The sequence below is a fragment of the Bubalus bubalis genome, chromosome 4 (genome assembly GCF_019923935.1).
Source record: "Bubalus bubalis isolate 160015118507 breed Murrah chromosome 4, NDDB_SH_1, whole genome shotgun sequence".
Lineage (NCBI taxonomy): Eukaryota > Metazoa > Chordata > Mammalia > Artiodactyla > Bovidae > Bubalus > Bubalus bubalis.
Window position 1 is genome coordinate 34914478 of NC_059160.1, and position 21385 is coordinate 34935862.

The 21385-nt window shown below is 38.4% G+C and overlaps 1 protein-coding gene across 9 annotated transcripts in view; it reads left to right on the forward strand.

Annotated features, from left to right (window-relative positions):
- The window catches only part of IRAG2 (inositol 1,4,5-triphosphate receptor associated 2), a 109811-nt gene that overhangs the window by 71395 nt on the left and 17031 nt on the right, over positions 1 to 21385 (forward strand). For all 9 annotated transcript variants that reach the window (XM_044941249.2, XM_044941248.2, XM_044941247.2 and 6 more), the window contains 8 exons: positions 8195 to 8241; positions 8347 to 8411; positions 8934 to 9041; positions 12636 to 12706; positions 15827 to 15884; positions 19090 to 19144; positions 19230 to 19257; positions 19521 to 19661. In XM_044941249.2, coding sequence (XP_044797184.1) covers positions 8195 to 8241; positions 8347 to 8411; positions 8934 to 9041; positions 12636 to 12706; positions 15827 to 15884; positions 19090 to 19144; positions 19230 to 19257; positions 19521 to 19661 — 573 coding nt within the window. The remainder of the gene's footprint in view (positions 1 to 8194; positions 8242 to 8346; positions 8412 to 8933; positions 9042 to 12635; positions 12707 to 15826; positions 15885 to 19089; positions 19145 to 19229; positions 19258 to 19520; positions 19662 to 21385) is intronic.

The window sequence follows — 21385 nt, forward strand, 5'->3', positions numbered from 1 at the left end:
CAAACTTTCAGAATTTCATCACTCTTGAGGGCCTTCATAACAAGCAACTTGCCCTGGTATTCAAGCTTTTCTCTAATCTGGCTGCAGTCTTACTTTTCCACCCTTTCCTCATCCCTGCCTTATAGTTGTCCCTAAATGTCAGCCAAGCCATGTGGTCTGCATTGTCGGAATATATCACACAAAGTTGTTTATGCTGTTTTCTCTGCCCCAAACACTTACAGTTCTCCATTTATCAAATTCCATGTGACTGTCAAGGCCCATTCCAAAAACTTTTCTTGTGATAGAAATATTTGCAGTCAAGCATCTCTAGTCCTTTATCTTCTTCTTTTTTTTTTAAAGATTTTTTTAATGTGGAAAAATTTTAAAGTCTTTATTGAATTTTGTTATTTTGTCACAGTGTTGCTTCTGTTTTATGTTTTGGGTTTTTTGTTTTGTTTTGTTTTGTTTGGTCCTGAGGCATGTGGGATCTTAGCTCTTCAACACCCTGCACTGGACTGCCCAAGGAAGACCTCTTTAGTCCTTCTTGAGATCGAAATCAGTATGAATTAGAAGTTGAGAGATGAGGGTTTTCCCTGGTTCTCCCTCTCTGCAATTGTGGAAAAGTCTTGTCATTCAGACCTCAGTTTCTTCATTTCTCAACTTGCCACTTGGGAAAAAATAAGTTCACCCTTTTCTTTTAGACCCAGTAACTGTGTATCTTTTGTCTATATTTTTGGTTACACTGTAGTTCTTTGTTTTCTTATGTATTTTCCTATATCAGGTTATTAGCTTGGTGTAGAATGCCTTTGGTCATTAACCAATGTCCACCTAGCATCCTGAATAGATTTGGTATATGGTAGCTATCCTATTAATATTTGGTGAATGCCTGTTTACTTCTTTATTTTTGTATCCCCTATAGGGTCTATTTAAAATGTTGAGAGTGAGCACCCATGAACTTGTTGAACTGACAGTCTTGCCCTATTGCTTTCTGACTGGTGTTCCTGAGAACTATTTTTTATTCCTCTCCTGTATTCATAGAGATAGCTATATTCTAGCCTCTTTTGTGGAAAGCACAGCATGAGATAAGAATGAGCATCAGTATTCACAGGAGGATTTTGGGGTGAGCAGAGGACTCTAGCAAGATTAACATCTCAATAAGAATATCTCTTAGTAAAATAATTTGGGGTCCAGTTTGGGGCATTCTTGGGAAGAACAGAGCTATTTTACTGACTCAATGAAATCTATTTATTTGGAATATTTTAAATAGGGAAAAAAAAGAAATAAATTATTTCCAGTCCTTGTCTTTTAGAGACTCAGACTAAAATATTTATGAGAGAAATTTTTACAGTACCTGAGTCATACTTCAAAACAATGCCAGGGTAGTTTTAGTGAGTGACAGTGTCGATGAAACAAGATGGGCCACAGGTTGATAATTGTTGAATCTGCAAAATAGGTACACAAGGGTGGTTGTTCTGTTCTGTCTACTTTTGTATTTATTTGAAATATTCCCCAATAGTGACTAGAATTTTTAGCCACATAGCATAGGCTTTGGAATTAAGCAGGTGTAGTTTTAAACTGGCTCTGTTACTTATTATCTGTGTGACCTTGGACAAGTGGCTCAACATCTTTCAGTTTGCTTGTGTCCCTTGTGAAACAAAGATATTATTTTGCAGAGTTCTTCTGAGAATTCAAATACATACGCATACATATATTACGCCTATACACACACATATATATCTGCACATACATATACATATATTATGCATATACACATGACTATATATATCTACAACTGTTAAGTTCTGGTCTAACCAGTCCATGGAAACAAACCAGGTTTGTTTAGAGAAACAGACTGTTCATATTTAGAGAAAAGACAAATCTCAGTGCTCTGTCTCCTCACTTGCTGATGAATAGGAAGCTCTTTTTGTTTCATGAGGTCAACATGAAACAAAAGAACATTTGTTTTTTCAAGAACCTATGTTCTTGAAAAAGCCCAGGGAAGCCTGGGCTTCCCTGGTGGCTCAAACAGTAAAGAATCTGCCTGCAATACAAGAGACCCGGGTTTGATCCCTGGGTCAGGATGATCTCCTGGAGAAGGAAATGACAACCCACTCCAGTATTCTTGCCTGGAGAACTCCATGGACCGAGGAGCCTGGCAGGCTACAGTCCAAGGGGTCGCAAAGAGTCGTACACGACTGAGCAACTAACCCTTTCATACTGATGCCTACCAGTATATCCCAATGTCCTTCTGACCTCACCAACTGGTGGGTCCCAGGTCCTTCACCTCCTGAGAGATTGTTGGAGAAGGCAGGTGGTTTCACCACTCCCATCCCTGCAGTCCTTTCTGTTTGCTGTCTCCACTGGCCACAGGCCCTGCCTGCTCCACTGCTGACGTCCTCAGAACACTGTGTCTGGACTTCTGGTAATCTCCTACCCTGCTCAGTGGGGAGAAGTCTCTCCCTTCTTGTTCCAGCACTTTAAGGATCCTACTGTAGTGTCGGGGGGACTGCTTGTGACTTAGTCATCGAAATTATCCTCTGCTTTTCAAGACAAATGGATAATCCAGCAGTGCTGCATGATAGTACAGTCTCCCACTGAGTTGATTCTTGCTGCTCTTTTCCGTAGCTAGATCTAGCAGTTTATTTGGTCCAACTTTCTCCATTCTTCCTCACTCCTGGCAATTTCTATTTCTCTCAGGCCTAGGTTGTCTCTCCTTATAATCTTTCTTTCTTTCCTTATTCACTGTTCCCACCACTGAGTCTGAATAGCAACCAAAGGATTTCTGGGCCTTTGCAAAACTGCATTCATGATTAGGTACCTGTGTGTGTCCCCCAGCACTCCAAGAATTAAGATGCTTCATGAAAATCCTGGGACATCCCTGGTGATCCAGTGGTTAAGACTCCACCTTACTACTTCAGGGGGTTGCAGGTTCAATCCCTGGTCAGGAAACTAAGATCCTGCATGCCATGTAGTATGACCAGAAAAATTTGGGGGGAGCTTCCCAGGTGGTGCCAGTGGTAAAAAACCAGTCCATCAATGCAGGAGATGTAAGAGATGAGGGTTCGATCCCTGGGTTGGGAAGATCCCCTGGAGGAGGCATGGTAACTCACTTTAGTATTCTTGCCTGGAGAATCCCATGGACAGAGGAAACTGGTGGGCTACTACAGTCCATGGGGTCGAAAAGAGTCAAACATGACTGAAGAGACTTAGCACCATGAAATGAAACTGATTCTCCCCTCTACCTACCTGAATCTTAGATTTTACCTCAACAAGACTCTTTATAACATATTAAAGTACATGGTTCATAGTAAACACTTGGGAAATAGCAGCTATCACCCAAAATCAAGATTATCAATAGCATGAAGCTCAGAGAATATAGGTTAAAGGATATGAAGATGAATTTTTGTTTTCCATTTGACTGTTACACACACAAAAAAGTATACTGTAAATATTAAGTGCTTTGCTATCCCTTTGAGGTTTCCTTCATGTAATTACATGTTTTTGCCTCAGATGTACTATCACTAGAAAAGGGTGATTTATGAGGCAAAGTACAGAATCCATTTAAAAATATCTCAGATTTTCTGGCCATTGTCTGTCCTGTTCTCTCAAGCTGTGTGTGGGTGCAGCTTTAATAACCTTGGAGAATAAATAACATTGCCAGTTGCAAAATTGGAACATGTAGAAGTTGGCTGATAACTATATTACAGATGAACCTCGAAGTGGTGGGTGTGTCCTGTAGGTCTCAAGGTGTGGTGTCCTTTGAGTTAGAAACTGCGGGGAAAAAAAAAAACTTGTGAAGGCATTTAGTTTTATTTAGGTTACAGCAGTTATAATCTTTTGACATTCAATTTTACATTCTTTTCTTTCTAGAAGATTGAAACTTTGACTCCAAGTCAAGGGCGTTTTTTTTAAGTTAGAATGAAATAAGTCTATACAGACTCCCTTTGTTCAGTTTTGTTTTTTTTTTTTTTTTTCCTCAGAAAAGCATATTTACTTGAGTAGTGTCAATTGTCTAAAATGGATCTAAAAGTGAAAGTTACCTTGGTAACATGAATGTTTCTTCGTGGAAGGGTTTTTGATCATAAAAATCTATGGGTAAAATAGCATTTCATCTAGAAGAGTAACCCTGGAAGATTATCTAGGCCTATTAATTGCCCTTACTGATACTGATGGTGCTTCCCTGGTGGCTCCAATGGTAAAGAACCTGTCTGCAATGAAGGAGACTGGAGTTTGATCCCTGGGTTGGGAAGATCTCTGGAGAAGGGAATGGCTAGCCTCTCCGGTATTCTTTCCTGGAGAATTCCATGGACAGAGGAGCCTGGTGGGCTACAGTCCATGGGGTGGCAAAGAGCCAGACATGATTGAGCAACTAACACTTTCACTTTACTTTCAATATCTTAGAAGCTATTTCTTCATATTTTCTAATTGGGTATTAAAATAATGCTGCTGTATATATGTGAGAAAGCTGAAGTGAGAGGGGGTGAGTGTGTGTGTGTCTTGCATTTGCTGACCCAGCCCGTAGGAGACTATCTCGCTTTGTTCCGTAAGTACGTTGGCTACCCCACCCTTACCCTACATTAGACTTTTACTGTCAAAAGCAAATGGGCTGCACCACAGATTCTCATGTAAATGTTATGCAGGTTCCTATTTGAATGGCTTGAACAGGAAGAACATGCTTCCTGCTCTAGGCTGTCAGCATGTGTTAGACTCATTGATGTGAGCCAATCTTGTGCTGTAAGTAAGTCTCTCTCTTCTGAACTTTCTCTTTCTTGCATTTAGTCAGTTTCTTGATTTTCCTTGATTTTAAGATATATCCAGTAAATTATCTTTTTTTATAATCTGTCTAGATCCTGCAGTTGTTGTGTGTGTTAGGTTCTCCTGTGGGCTGAGGAAACTGGTTTGAATAGGGGCGCCTTCTGAAACTGGAAGAAAAGACCATAATTGTAGAAAGTGTTTGTTGAGTTATTTTTCATCCCCCATTTCACACACACAGACACCCTGAGGGGCTATATCTCCAACTTTCATGAACTATAACTCTAAATTTGGAAAAATAAAAATCTCCTTCTTTTATCTGGCTCTTCTTCTAAGGAGGAAAAAATGTTAGCTGAATATATGAAAATCTAGGATTGAGGTATGTTGTGTATTAGGTTGTTTTTTTGATCAGTGAGATGTATAATGATTCATGAATTGGGACTAATATCCAGTAATATCCAATATCTTTTCAACAGAACAATGCAGTAATGTATGGCTACTAAATACATAATGTTTATCCAAAATCACAGAATTGTTACTTAATCAATAAATATTTTATGTTTACCAGTTTCATGTATAAAAATTAGGATGAAAGAAGGGCTTTACACAGAGCATTATGACAGATGGGACTCATTTTTAATATAATGTATTTTTTCTGTACTTATTATTTTGATTTTAAATAATTAGAATTTTTAGAAAAAAATTTATAGAAATAATGTTTTCTCTTTCCTTTAATATTGGAAATCAGTTTAATTCAATAGAAAATAGCTGCATTCTCTTTCACACCTCTTAAATTCAAATATAAGATTTCATGTCTGATTGGTATAAAAAGGAATTTTTCCTGACAAACTTAGGTTTTTAGTTAGTGCAGTATAATTATTGCATATATTATTATTATTTATAACACAGTAATAAGTGCTATTTCAAGTCACATATAATAATAGATTTCTATGTTATGAAGTGTTAAATGGGCCTGATTTATTATTATTGTTATTATTAAGGACTCAATGCTCATTGATTTTTATGGAGGATACTCAATGAAAATGAAGAATGTTTAATTTTTTACTATTTTACAGCTTCATTTTTTTACATATATATTTGTAGATAGTTAAATAAGCATATAATAATTACTAGTACAATATATTTAAATATCTCAAGGACAGAGCCAATATTATTTAGCTACCAATGATATATAAGATGTAATTTCTCTTCAAAATTTAATGCACATATTTTTCTACTCTGTTCTGTGCATTCCTCTATGCAACGCTGCTTATAATTTATGAAGTATTTGTTTTGCATATTTGTCTTTTTGACTGGCTTATGAGTTCCTCTGGGACAAGGACTGTGTTTCTGGTCTCTTTCAGGCTTTCAGTTTTGTGCCAGAAACAACGCAAGGCTGTTTCTGGCACAAACTAGGCCTTTGTTGAAAGTTGTTGAATTAAACTGGTGCCACAAGGGACTTCAGTCACATATAGTCTGACACAAAGACGCTTAAAGCAGGGACAAAATGAGATAAAAGAGAAGATTGCCTAACATTTACATATACAAGTTGTTGTTGTTATTGTTCAGTCACTAAATTGTGTCCCACTCTTTGCGACCCCATGGACTGCAGCACACCAGGCCTCCCTGTCCTTCACTATCTCCCAGAGTTTGCCCAAACTCATGTCCATTGAGTCAGTGATGTGATTCAACCATCTCATCCTCTGTCACCCCCTTCTCCTCCTGCCTTCAGTCTTTCCCAGTGTCAGGGGGTTAGGTATAAATTCTTACTGTGCAGGTTTGATTGTGGAGTTTTCTTAACATTTGAGGTGAACATTTTGAAAGTTTATATTCAAGTCATTTATCAGTCAAAGATAATCGATGGAAAGTCTCTGCCTCTCCAATAGCCTTAGGGTGTTTCAGAGACAGTTCTGTTTACAATGAAGAGGACACTATATTTAGTCTGACTGTTCAGACAGTTTAGAGGCTGGCACTACCATTCTGAATGCTCCTGGGAAATTACTTTATTCATTGGCTTTACTTTCCTCATCTGAAGTAAGTAAAAAATTTTTTTCTCATTAAAATCTATTGCATAAGGTTGTGGAGTGAATTGAGACGGTATATAAAAGGGATTAATAAATTGTAGTATGCTGTACAGATGTAAGCTATTGTTTTTTGTACTGGATAACTATATATTCAGCAAACACTTGCTAAACCTTTACCTTTCTGTGAAGTCAATCTTTTCTTGGATAGATTCTCAATATGGTATATGATATACAGCAGGCCTCTATTGAAACCTATTATATGTTATGACACCTAATGAGAAGTTCTATGTTTGATTATGGAAATTTAAATATCTTTATTTTTGCATTATCTGTGCAGATTTTGGATATGTCCAAGTGATTTCAGTTTTAATTTATTAAATTCTTATTTGTTTTCCTAAATAAATAATAATAAAATATATTTATTAGTAGAACTTTTTATTAAAGAGGAACCCGTGTTCCCACTGTATTTTTTGAAAGAGAATAAGTGAATCTGGGGCTTCCCAGGTGGGTCAGTGGTAAAGCATCTGCCTGCCAAGCAGAACATATAGGCTTGATCCCTGGGTTGAGAACATCCCCTGGAGAAGGAAATAGTTACCCACTCCAGTATTCTTGTCTGGGAAACCCCAAGGACAGAGAAGCCTGGCAGGATACAGTCCATGGGGTTGCAAAGAGTTGGATATGACTTAGCGACTAAATAACAACAGCAAAAAGTGAATCTATGTTCCCACTGCTTTTTTTTTTTTTTTGAAAGAGAATCAGTAAACCTAATCTCCTAAAGTTCCCTCCAAACTAGGAACTCGATGGAGATTACAAAGCTCAAATGAGACTTTCAAATACTTACCCTGGCAGACTGGGACCACAAATTTTTTTGGGGGGGTGGGTAGGGGGACCACAATTGTGTTAAAGCTCTTTTTGAGCCCCAAATAAAAGGAGCTGACATAGATATAATCCCTCAGAACTTTGAGACTTGGATAAACTTTAAATGTATTATGGATCTAGTTAGAAAATTGAGAACCATTTTTAAATCAACAGGTCAAAAGTTTTAGGTTGAGTAATAGTTCCATAAATAGAAATGTTGTTTCATGCCCACCTAGAATGCCCACCTAGTTCTGTTTAAAGAAAATTTAAGTTCATGATAGAAACTCTGTCTGCCCTTTAAGATTAGAATTTGTTTTGCCCAAGAATTTATATTTTATTTGAATATTGGACTTGTAAGTATAGTTAAAATTGGACTTTTTTTGAAAGTACAGCTTTGAGTAAGTATGTATATCCATCTGCCCTATAGCATCACATTCCCATATCCTCTCCAAAAGAGCAAAGCAAATATGGGTTCATTTAAAACTGTATGAAAATATTTGCTTAACACAACCTCTCTGGAATGGAAAATGTCAAATTGTTAAACTTATTTCTCTCTCTCTCTCTTTTTTTTTTCCCTTAAGGAGAATGGTGTTGAATACTTATGTTCTGAGAGCCAGCCCCAATCCAGGTTTGCCTGTTTGTTTGTGTGTGAATTTGGATGCATATTCCATAATTTCTAAGAGAATTCTTTGGACCCAACACTTCAAAAATACTACTTCTGCTCTTTTGACAGGGAATATTCTACCCTACCATCTCCTGGTCACACTTCATCCACAGAGAGTACTGTAACTTCAAGTGGTAAGTAGATTAGAAAAGATACAAAAATAAGACTGTTAGTCTGTTATATTGAAAATGGATAACCAACAAGGACCTTCTGAACAGTGCATGGAGCTCTGCTCAATGTTTTGTGCCAGCCTGGATGGGAATGAGGTTTTGGGGAGAATGGATACCTGTGTATGTATGGCTGAGTTCCTTTGCTGTCCATCTGAAACCATCACAACATGGTTAATCGGCTATACCCCAATGCAAAATGAAAAGTTTAAAGTTTGGGGAAAAAATAAATAAATATGAGGAAACAGAAAAAACCTGAGGATATTATACTAAAGATCCCATAAGCAGAAAGCTGTACTCTATTTCAATAAATGCTATATTATTTAACACCTCCTTTAAAAAATTAGAATGTTAATTTTTTTAGAATGTTAATATTATAACCATAAGCTTGGATATCTTGTGATCTCCTGAGGTGTATACAAGTGAAAAGGATATAAGCAAATAATCTTTTGCATAGTATTCATGCTGTTAGTTTCTTCCTGTTGATAGATTCTGGATCAGAAATTTTGCATATGGCTTCTGGTGACCTTGACTGTAAACCACTCTGTGAGAAAGAGGAAGATAAAAGATCAGCTTCTGCTGTGACAAAGATCCAAGGTAAGCTGTTGAAGGGTTCAAGCATAGTTTCCATTCTAAAACACGAAACGAACCTGGAAGCTAGCGGACTAACTATCATCAGTGGCTGAGTAATATTGTCTTATAAAAGAATTTTGAAGACATAGTCTGAAGAAAAGAACTCTAAGAGGTGACCATGGCCTTCATATATGACAATGTTACCAACTTTTTCCCAACTCTATATTTAGAATAAAACTTACAATGTATTTTAATAGGATTTAAATATCTTCTTATGGCCAAAATTTATTGGACACACCTGAGTCTCAGCTGTGATGCAGTTGTGAAATCACTTACTTAGGAAATTCTCAGAATCCTCATTAGAATTTACTGGGTTAAAAGGATGGACCAGGACTTCTCTGGTTGTCCAGTGACTAAGACGCCGTGCTTACACTGCAGGGGCCATGGTTCATTCCCCGGTGGGGGAATTCAGATCCTGCGTGCTATGTAGCATGGTAAAAAAATTTTTTTAAATAAAATAAAAACTGGATATTAAAAGAAAAGAGGATGGACCGATTAGTGATGGTCCACTCAGGAGGCAGAAATTAACTAGAAAATGCTCAGTCGTGTCCTACTCTTTGCGACCCCATGGACTGTAGGGGCTGGAGTCAGTTGCCGTGCCATGTCCATGGGATTTTCCAGGCAATAGTACTGGAGTGCATTGCCATTTCCTTCTCCAAGGGATCCTCCCAACCCAGGGATCGAACCTGGGTCTCCTGCATCGTAGACGCTTTACCGTCTGAGCCACCAGGGAAGTCCTAGACAATGCATTAGATCCTCCTTTTCTGCCATTTGAGTCTGAAAATAAAGAGGTTATTCTCAACTGTTCCCTGTTAGGCATCACTACAGTTGATACCCTTGGGAAATGTAGACTCCCATTTCTACCTAAAGTGTCAATTAAGGAAAATTCATCAAAAGTTAAATTGTCAATTAAATTTGAGATATAGGTGCTAAGTTAAAGGAGCTGTAAAATTGTAGAAATGGAATCCATTCCTTCATTTAACTGAAGAATATCTTTACATTCTATCTCACACCAAATAAGAAAAATTTTAATTAAAATTACACCAGGATACCATTTTTTACCTATCATGTAGACAAAGATAGAACAGTTTGTTTGCACACTTCTGATAAGATTGTTGGAAGAAAAAGAATTCTTGTCCATTGCTGCAAGGAATGTAAATTATTATAATTAGTATGGAGAGGAATTTGCCAATATCTACCCAAAATTTAAATGTACGTCAGTTCAGTTCAGTTCAGCCGCTCAATCATGTCCCACTCTTTGCAGCCCCATGGACGGCAGCACACCAGGCCTCCCTGTCCATTGCCAAATCCTGGAGTTTACTCAAACTCATATCCATTGAGTCGGTGATGCCATCCAACCATGTCATCCTCTGTTTCCCCCTTCTCCTTCTGCCTTCAATCTTTCCCAGCATCAGGGTCTTTTCCAATGAGTCAGTTCTTCCCATCAGGTGGCCAAAGTATTGGAGTTTCAGCTTCAGCATCAGCCCTTCCAATGAATATTCAGGACTGATTTCCTTTAGGATGGACTGGTTGATCTCCTTGCTGTCCAAGGGACTCTCAAGAGTCTTCTCCAACACCACAGTTCAAAAGCATCAATTCTTCGGCGCTCAGCTTTCTTTATAGTCCAACTCTCACATCCATACATGACTACTGGAAAAACCATAGCTTTGACTAGATGGACCTTTGTTGGCAAAGTAATGTCTCTGCTTTTTGATATGCTGTCTAGGTTGGTCATAAATGTATGTATCCCATGATAAAATAATTGGTTTCTGGGAATTTATCCTATAGATCTAAGTACACACATACTATATGACATACATGGAAGTTTATTTATTGTAGTATTGTTTGTAATAACAAATAATGGAAACAAGTTAACTATCAGTAGAAGACTAACATCTTTTGGCATGTCCAAGTAATGGAATACTAATATGCATTTGTAAAACATACAGAAGGGAACTTTTTTCTTGGAAAAATATCAAAGAACTATTGTTTCTTAGGGAAAAGTACTAGAGTACAAAGCACTGTGTATTGCATGTAAATATTTGTGAAAAAAATAGAAAAAGGTTTTTGTACATATAATACATATATAAAATATCTCTATAAAGCTAGACAGAAATTAGTAACATTGTCTATGAGTCAGGAAACTGGCTTTCTGGTGGGCATGATGGGAGAGAAAATTTTCACTGATAAACATCTTACACTTTTGATTTATGGACCATATGAATCTACTATCAGTCTTAAAATTTTTTTAAATATAAAATTTCCATAGGGAAGATTTTTATGTCTTTGAAGATAGTAGTTACCATTTTGTTCTTATTTCCATATAAATTTTAAAAATTGAGTACATCCTTTAGTTATTCTGTTTTCTTGAAAAGAAAGAAACAAAATCTAACTATTGCTGCTGACCTTTGTGTCTGGACTGAACTAAATTTGTACTGTAATGTACTTGATAATGTGAAGAGGAAAATCATTATCAAGTACTGCTGCTGCTGCTGCTAAGTCGCTTCAGTCGTGTCCGACTCTGTGCGACCCCATAGACGGCAGCCCACCAGGCTCCTCTGTCCATGGGATTCTCCAGGCAAGAACACTGGAGTGGGTTGCCATTTCCTCCTCCAATGCATGAAAGTGAAAAGTCAAAGTGAAGTCGCTTAGTCGTGTCCGACTCTTAGCGACCCCATGGACTGCAGCCTACCAGGCTCCTCCGTCCATGGGGTTTTCCAGGCAAGAGTACTGGAATGGGGTGCCATTGCCTCCTCCATTATCAAGTACATTACAGTACAAATAAATACAGAGAAATTACAAAAAGGAATGGCATAAATTAAAAGTGCATCTCTTTATCTTAGTTTGATGACATTTTGCTTAGAAAGATACTATGTTTTGGAAGGATATCATACTTCGTCATCAGCCCTGCATATATAATTTTTTAAAACATGTTTGTCAAGCTATTAAAAAAAGCTAGCTACCCTGGTAAGGGAAGAGCCAGCTTAGCTGGCTCAGTGGTAAAGAATCTACCTGCCAGTGCAGGACATGCAGGTTCAGTCCCTGGATCAGGAAGTTTCCCCTGGAGAAGGAAATGGCAACCCACTCCGGCAGACTGGCGGGCTACAGACCATGGAGTAGCAAACTAATTGGGCAGGATTTAGTGACAAAGCAACAACTAAGTAATTGTTCATCCTTCTTTCATTCTGTTCCTATGATTATACTAGTAATGTGTTTGATTAAAAAAGCAGCATCAGCCTTAAAAAGTAGTTTAAAAACCCTATTATTTGAAGGCCATACAAGTATTTGTATGGCACAAGCATTTGTATTCACACTTTTAATTTATGCCATTCCTTTTGGTAATTTCCCTGTATCTATTTGTACTGTAATGTACTTGATAATGATTTATGCAAATATTCATTTGTTAAGAAATTTTGCATGGCTGGCTTCTTTGGGAACACACATTAAACCCTTTGCCTCTTAGGTGTCTGCCCACATTGCCACCCTCAGTATTTCTTCCTCTTTTCCTTGTAACCCTCCTCGCCCCACAGTGTTTGGTGTGTTTCCTCCTTCTCACAGGCGGAAGTCCAGCTCCTGAAAACATTGAACTGCAAGGCTCTGTGAGTGGAGAAAAAAGCATGTTGATTCAGGTAATATATACATGTTAACAATAAAAGTAATGATACATTGCAATGGTAGAACTGGCCCTTTAAGTTTGCAAAGTACTCTTAAAAGCATTATTTCAATTTATCCTTTCAAAATATTATGAGGTTCATAGACTTTAGTTATAGCAATATTTTATAGATGAAGAAGTTGAGGCCAGAGCATCCAGGGTCACACAGTAGAGTCAGAGGTAGGACCTCCTGACTCCACACTGGTTTTTCTTTCATTCATTCTTGCATTTGTTCACTCATTTATCCATTAAAGATCTACTGGAAACAAGCTAAATATCTGTCTCTAAAGTCCTCTTACATAAATGAATGCATTAATAAATAAGGCTAAATAAAAGTGATACCTATATTAAAGATATTCTGTAATTAAGGGAAGAAACATACAATTACTCAGTAATTAGACTGCAGTTAAACTAACATTGTTTAGTTCGGCCTATTTGATTATGAGAAACAGAGACTCATGTTTCTTATAATCATGAGATTATAAGAAACAGAGACTCATTAATAACCCAGGTTGAGAGAAGGTTGTGACATGTATACATTTGAAGTAATGAGATAAAAATGTTATGCTAAAGGGAGTAGAGTAATTGGATATGTGGTTTGGAATAATTCTTTGTAATATAAATTATACCTAAACTGTAGTGTTAGCTAGCAGACATGCCCCAAATAGTTGCCTCTTCTTAAAAAATGGACAGAGGAAAATTCAAATCCTCTAGTCTTTCATAGTTGGAGAAGGCAATGGCACCCCACTCCAGTACTCTTGCCTGGAAAATCCCATGGCCGGAGGAGCCTGTGGGCCACAGTCCATGGGGTTGCTAAGAGTCGGACACGACTGACCAACTTCACTTTCACTTTTCATTTTCATACATTGGAGAAGGAAATAGCAACCCACTCCAGTGTTCTTGCCTGGAGAATCCCAGGGACGGTGAAGCCTGGTGGGCTGCCGTCTATGGGGTCGCACAGAGTCAGACGTGAGTGAAGCAACTTAGCAGCAGCAGCAGCAGCAGTCTTTCACAGTAGTCTTTCAAGAAAACATTTTTTTTTTCTCATTTCAAAAAGAAAAAGAAAAAACTTAAATAATGGATTAGAAAATGTAGTAATGGAAGTAGGGGACTGGTTAGAATGCTATTGGAATGATTCAGGCAAGATATGAAGATAGTATGAATTTAGTGACAATGAAAAAAATGAGGCTTATTTGAGAGATATTTATGGAATAACATTCACAGTACATAGTGACTGATAATCAGGGGCCTGGGAAAAGGTAAATACTCAGGTTTACAGCTTAACTTACAGAATGAGTAGAACAGCATGAGAGAGGGAAAGAGTAAGAAGAATTTGTGGGGTAAATTTAATTAATTTGAGATAAGTCAAGTTTCAGGTTGATATGTGATATCATCAACACCCTTTAAGGAAATTTTATAGATAAGCTATATACCCATATTCATAAACTCATCAATGGGACTTTGGGGACAGAGATATATTTGTGAATTATCAGCAAAAAACCAAGCATGTGGATGAGATTTCCCAAGAAAGGAGGGCAGGCAGAGAGAGAGAACAGAGGATAATGGACTCTTGATGATTCCAGTGTCAAATAAGAGAAGGCCAGTGGCAAAGGAGACGGAGAAGGAGCTATTGTAGTGATTGGTGGACATAAGGAAAGGGAAGCCAAGGGCTGAAAAACCTTCAAGAAGGTGATTCTAGATCATTTTAGATGCTACAGTGAGCTTAAGTAAGATACTGACTGAAAATTATTCATTGGGTTTAGCAGTAGGGAGGTCACTGATAACTGGGGAGGGCACGTTCCTAGGAGTGTTGGGTGCAGGGGCAGAGTAGTTCACAGATCACAAATGGGAGATGAAGAACTGGAACAGCTCTTCAACAGTGTCCAACATTGGCCAACTCTTCCCAGAAGAAGCATAGCCAGGAAGCACAGAAGAGGAAAATGACATCACCGGACGACATCATAGGATTAAGAGAGGATTAAAAAAAATTAATTGATACAAATGATCCAGTGTTTTACTTGCATTATTGCGCTTGTTATATTTTATCAAAATCTTAGTTTCAATTGTCCAAAAATGATGTGATGTGGTATCCAGGGCCCTACGAAGGAAATCTGTCTTGACCAAAATAAGGAAATATGGAAAAATTTTGAGAATGTTGAATAATAATTATCCGAAAATAATTGTAACCTATAGCTTCTCCTTTAGATTTCCCCAGGCAGTGGAATACAACTGCTATAGCGGGGATTCTTGTTGCATAGATGCCTTTGTAGGACAGTTGATCAGTGACCTTAGAGTATATTCAGATGGAGGAAAAGCCAAACAGCATAATATTTTTTTTTTGAAGTATAATTGCTTTACAATGTTCTGTTAGTTTCTGCTGTACAATGAAGTGAATCAGCTGTATACATGCATAGATCCCTTCCCTCTTAGACCTCCCTCCCACTCCTTCCCCATCCCACCTCCTAGGTCATCACAGAGCACTCAGTTAAGCTCCCTGTGTTATACAGCAGATTCCTTCCACTGGCTAGTTTACACATGGTACTGTATATATGTCAGTCCTAATCTCCCAAGTCATCCCACTCTCCCCTTCTACCCCTGTATCCGCATGTCCATTCCCTACATCTGAGTCTCATTTTAGCAGTTATTTTGTCAAAATTTCCCCAACAACCCATTTGGAATGCTGCGTGTGAAAGTCCTAGATTACCACCCCCTTTTCATTCATTCAGTCCTGCCTCTCCCTCAAGCTCCAACTTGTTCTTTGCCTGCAGAGACATTCCATGCTTCTCAAGCCATATGTCTCTCTCCTCCCTTTGCAAAGCATATATTTGTATCTCATTTGGCAGGCACTTAATCCTAGTCTTCTTTGTGGTAATTGGTATCACATTTGCAGCTTTTCAGGTATTTCTGTTTTTTTTTATGCCTCAACTAGACTGGAAACCCCCTTGGAGCCAGTCCTCTTTTCTTAATCCCTAACACAGTTCATGGCATAGTTTGTTTTTGAACAGGGTAGGGCAGGAGAGGACAGGAAGCCAAAAAATGATTGCATATGAAGGATTTCCACTGTATGTACAGCAATAAAATCTTCTTATGTTTTTAGGAAGCCAAAAAGGACCCAAAAACAATTGATGAGCACAGAAAAGAATGTGCTGCAGGAGGTAAGGAATGTTCTCTTCCAACCCCCCACATTAACTTTTATTACCTGCTGGTAGGTTTTATGGGAGAGATCTTTCTCAGCAAAGATATGGCAAGCCAACTCTTTGCGACCCTATGGACTTGAGCCTACCAGGCTCCTATGTCCATGGGATTCTTCAGACAAGAATACTGGAGTGGGTTGCCATTTTCTTCTCCAGGGGATCTTCCTGACCTAGGGACTGAACCTGAGTCTCCTGCATTGCAGGCAGATTCTTTACCATCTGAGCCACCTGGGGAGCCCCCTATAACTCTGCATCTGTAGATAAGACCAGCCAAATAGAACTAATTTTGATTCAATTTGTATCATTTTCAGAATGCCATATTTACATTGCATTGCCTGTCAAGCCTAAAGGTCTGGTAATAACTAGTGCCCTATTGTGAACTAAAAGCTGTGCCAGTGTTGGGACTTCCTGATGATCAGTGGCCAAAACTCCACACTCCCAGTGCAGGGGGCCTGGGTTCAATTCCTGGTCAGGGAACTAGATCCCACATGGCACAGCTAAGAGTTTCCATGCCTCAACTAAACCTACTGCATGCCTTAAGGAAGACCGAAGATCCTGTGTGCCACCACTAACACCCCATGTAGCCAAATAAATAAATATTTTAAAAAATGCCAATGTTAGTAGGGAACTCTCAGCAGCTCTAATCTAAGACCGTTTTTTATTGTCCCATCTAAAAGCAAATAAGCCAATATTTAAAGAATGAGTGTTAATTTGCTTCTCTCCCCATCTTCCTGTTAGGATGGAACAGTGGATAGAGTTCTGCCTTTGGAAATCAAAGACTATGCTCAGTCACTCTGTTACTTGCTGTGACTTTGGAAAGTTGTTTAACCTGAGTCTTAATTTCCTCATTTGCAAAGTGGAAATGATGAGTAAAAAGCAATGTGTTGGTGGTTTAGTCGGTAAGTTGTGTCTGACTCTTGTGACCCCATGAACTGTAGCCCACCAGGCTCCTCTGTCCATGGAATTCTCTAGGCAAGAATACTGGGGTGGTTTGCCATTTCCCTGGTAGCTCAGCTGGTAAAGAACCTGCCTGCAATGCAGGAGACCCCTGTTTGATTCCTGGGTCAGGAAGATCCTCTTTAGAAGAGATAGGCTACCCACTCCGGTATTCTTGGGCTTCCCTGGTGGCTCAGCTGGTAAAGAATCTGCCTGCAATGCGGCAGACCTGGGTTCAATCCCTGGGTTGAGAAGTTACCCTGGAAAAGGGAATAACTACCCACTCCAGTATTCTGGCCTGGAGAATTCCATGGACAAGTATAGTCCATGGGGTCACAAAGAGTCGGACATGACTGAGCAACTTTCACCTTCACTTTCAAAAATCAATGTACCCTTTATGAATAGACTGTGCTAAGTACTAGGCAAAATTCTTTATGTGCATAGTTCCATTTAGTTCTCCCAAGTGCCTGTTTGAAATACGTAAGCTGGGATTCAGTTTCATAGCCTATAAATTGTAGGTAAGAAAAGAACCTACCACAGAAGGCTGGCTGTGAGGATTGAGTAAATGATGTAAAAAGCACTTAGAAAAGTACCTGATGAAAGTTCTCATAAAAACTACTATAGAAAAATAATCCTTATTTTGTGGATGGTTTGATGATGTTGTGACTACTTGTTCCAAGTAACTTAATTATAAGGATCAAAGTATTGACTGAAAAAAAAAAAGCACAACCTAAACTTTGAGAATTACATTTTATCTGGTAGATTTATTAAGGACTTAAGCCTGGGATATAGCTTCTCAGCTCTGAGGAACTGCTCCAAAGAGGTAAAGGAAGAGACAGGATATATAGGAGTTTTGCCAAAAAACAAAACAACAAAAAATCACCAGGCCATCCAGCATCGAAAGACTACTGCTAATTGTAAAAAAACCAGACATCTCAAGTTAATAAATTTAGCACTTTTCTGTGCATGGGAAGATACAAGAGTCTGAACTTATTACAATCATTCCTTTGATATGCACCTTAACTGTCTAGGGCCAATATCCTGCTTTTCTCCATCTTAAATCCCCAATGGCTTGATGGCAACAACATCTTTTGTTTACTGGAATGACAGGTGACATTCTTTGTCCACAAAAGCTAGGATTTAAACTAGGTTTTTTCAACTCTAAATCTAACGCTCTTAATAACTAATATTGTGTTCTTTGCAAAATAGTGAAGAGTATCATTAATATGTGTAAAGAGTCTTGTTCTGGGACTGGCCTATAGTAAACCTGTGGGAAATGATTGGGATATCATATTTATACTGGCCTCCTAATGCAAAGAGCTAACTCATTGGAAAAGACCTGATGCTGGGAAAGATTGAAGGAAAGAGGAGAAAGGGATGATAGAGGATGAGATGGTTAGATAGCATCATTGACTCGGTGGACATGAGTTTGAGCAAACTCAAGGAGATTGTGAAGAATAGGGAAGCCTGGAGTGCTGCAGTCCATGGGGTTGCAACGAGTCAGACATGACTTAGCCACTGAACAACAACAACAACAATCATGTTTATTCTTGCTGTTATTGTTACTATTATTATTATACTATTAATATTATTACTACTAGAATCATTACTCTTCTTGTTGTTGCTGCTTTTAAACCCTTGATCTGTAGGAGGACCAGGGTACCAGAGGAAGGTATGCATTTAACCATGGAATTAAATTAAATAAACATTCAAATACAGGAAGAACAAACTGGGCTATCCCATGATTCTGAGACATCTTCAGGTTTCAAAGACTATTCATATGCTAAAATGTGAGCCAATAATTTTAACATCATCATAATCCCCAAAGCATAACATAGCACAACATTATCTTATATTAATATTTAAGCAGATGTATTATTAGCTGAGGGACATCCCAGGTGGCTCAGTGGTAAAGGATCTTCCTGCCAATGCAGGAGACAAAGAATCAATCCCTGGGTTGGCAAGATCCCCTGGGGGAGAAAATGTCTACCCACTCCAGTGTTCTTGCCTGGAGAATCCCATGGGCAGAGAAGCCTGGTGAGCTGCAGTCCATGGGATCACAAAGAGTCAGACATGACTGAGCGACTGAGCATGCATACATGGATTATTAGCTGGCAAGCTTCTCAGACATATGTCAATGAAATGCCTTTGTTTAATAACAACGTTTGGTTGAATGTGCCCTTAGCTGTTAATCCTTTTTAACCAAATACTGTTCTATTGTCTTTAATAGGTGCTGCTCTTTCCTCTCTTCCTGTGAAGTCGGTTAACTTTAGACAAAGTGACAAGTAAGTTCTTCCTCTTACAGCATGCTCACATTTTTTGCATTTCTGTTGAACTATGTTTGAATAAGTTCTTTCTCTTATTCTGTAGCACTTCTGCTAATGAGAAGGAGGTAGAGGTAAGTTTCAAGCAAATATTTTTTTCTTTAATAAAAAAAGTGTTTCAGAATCACTTGCCTACAGTCCCTGTATGCTTTTTCATAAGCTGTCCTACGTGTGTTGTCTTTTGGCTTGGCCATGACAAAGTACAGGTAAAGCTCATGCATGCCAGGATTATGTCTCTGGGAGGAGAAAGATATGCTTCAGTGTAATTTGGTATTAAGCTGACATATTTGACTACATCCAACGTTCTCCCCTCACCTTCACATTATTTTGACAATAGGCCGAATTTCTCAGATTATCTTTGGGATTTAAATGTGACTGGTTCACCTTGGAGAAAAGAGTGAAGCTTGAAGAAAGATCCCGTGACTTGGCCGAAGAAAATTTGAAGAAAGAAATCGCTAACTGTTTAAAACTGTTAGAGGTAAGAACCCTAACATTTGGGAACTGTCAGATCAGATCAGATCAGATCAGTCACTCAGTCGTGTCCGACTCTGCGACCCCATGAATCGCAGCACACCAGGCCTCCCTGTCCATCACCAACTCCCGGAGTTCACTCAGACTCATGTCCATTGAGTCAGTGATGCCATCCAGCCATCTCATCCTCTGTCGTCCCCTTCTCCTCCTGCCCCCAATCCCTCCCAGCATCAGAGTCTTTTCCAATGAGTCAACTCTTCGCATGAGGTGGCCAAAGTACTGGAGTTTCAGCTTTAGCATCATTCCTTCCAAAGAAATCGCAGGGCTGATCTCCTTCAGAATGGACTGGTTGGATCTCCTTGCAGTCCAAGGGACTTTCAAGAGTCTTCTCCAACACCACACTTCAAAAGCATCAATTCTTTGGTGCTCAGCCTTCTTCACAGTCCAACTCTCACATCCATACATGACCACAGGAAAAACCATAGCCTTGACTAGATGAACCTTTGTTGGGAACTATAGGTTTGTTATATTATTAATTAAGTTTTCAAAACTTCATGAGTTTATTTGTATAACTAAAACTATCACCAGGTACCAAACCCTGTCTGACTCAAATGTGAATTAAATAAGAGGTAAGAAGTCACAATCAAGCTAAGATAAAAGGTTCACCAATAGAAGGGTGTAAGCAGTAAAACAAACAAATGTGCTTTAAAGCAGTTATGTGAATCTTCTGCCATCTCTCTAGATCTTCAAATAGTTTTCAGGTAGAAGAATAAGCAGAAAACAATTTTAAGCTTCAAAGAAGATAATCCAAAGGCCATTTCCATTGAATTAACTGAGAAAAGAGGATGGTGACTGATTTCAGTCTTGTTAGATAATGGGCAGACCCTTCTGGAAGGTACACAGAAATGTAATAGCTACTATTCTTCTATTTTGTGAAGTCACCATAAATAACAGATGGGTTGGAAAATTAAAATGGTTAGTTTTTGAAAAAGAAAAATAAAGAAAACATGTTCTGTTTTTATTGTGGTTTGAAAAACACATAATGTAAAATTTACCATAATAACAATTTTAAGTGTACATTAGTAGTGTTGAATATATTCACAGTGATATGAAACAGAGCTTCAGAACTTTCTCATCTTGCTTACTGAAACTCTATGTCCACTGAACTACTCCCCCCTTTCCCCTTCTCTCAGGCCCTGGTAATCACCATTCTATTTTCTGTGTCTGTGAATCTGACTACTTTAGATAGCTTATGTGAGTGGAATCATACAGTATTTGTCTTTTTGTAACTGACTTATTTTTATTAACATAATGTCCTCAGAGTTCATCCATGTTGTAGCATGTGGCAGGATTTCCTTCCTTTAAAGCTGAACAAAATATTCCATTGTATGCATAGACCACATTTTGTTTATCCATTTGTTTATTGATGGACATTTGAGTTGTTTCCACCTCTTGACTGTTGTGAACATTGAACATTTTTGCTATGAATATTGGTGTGCTGCAATTCATGGGGTCGCAAAGAGTTGGACAGGACTGAGTGACTGATCTGATCTGATCTGAGTGGTGTGCAAATATCTCTTCAAGACCCTGCTTTCGATTCCTTTAGAAATATGCCCAGATGTTAGATTGCTGGCTCATATAGAGTTCTATTTCTTAAGTTTTTGAGGAGTCACCATACTGTTTTGCACAGTGGTTACACCATTTTACAGTCCTACTAACAATGTACCAAGG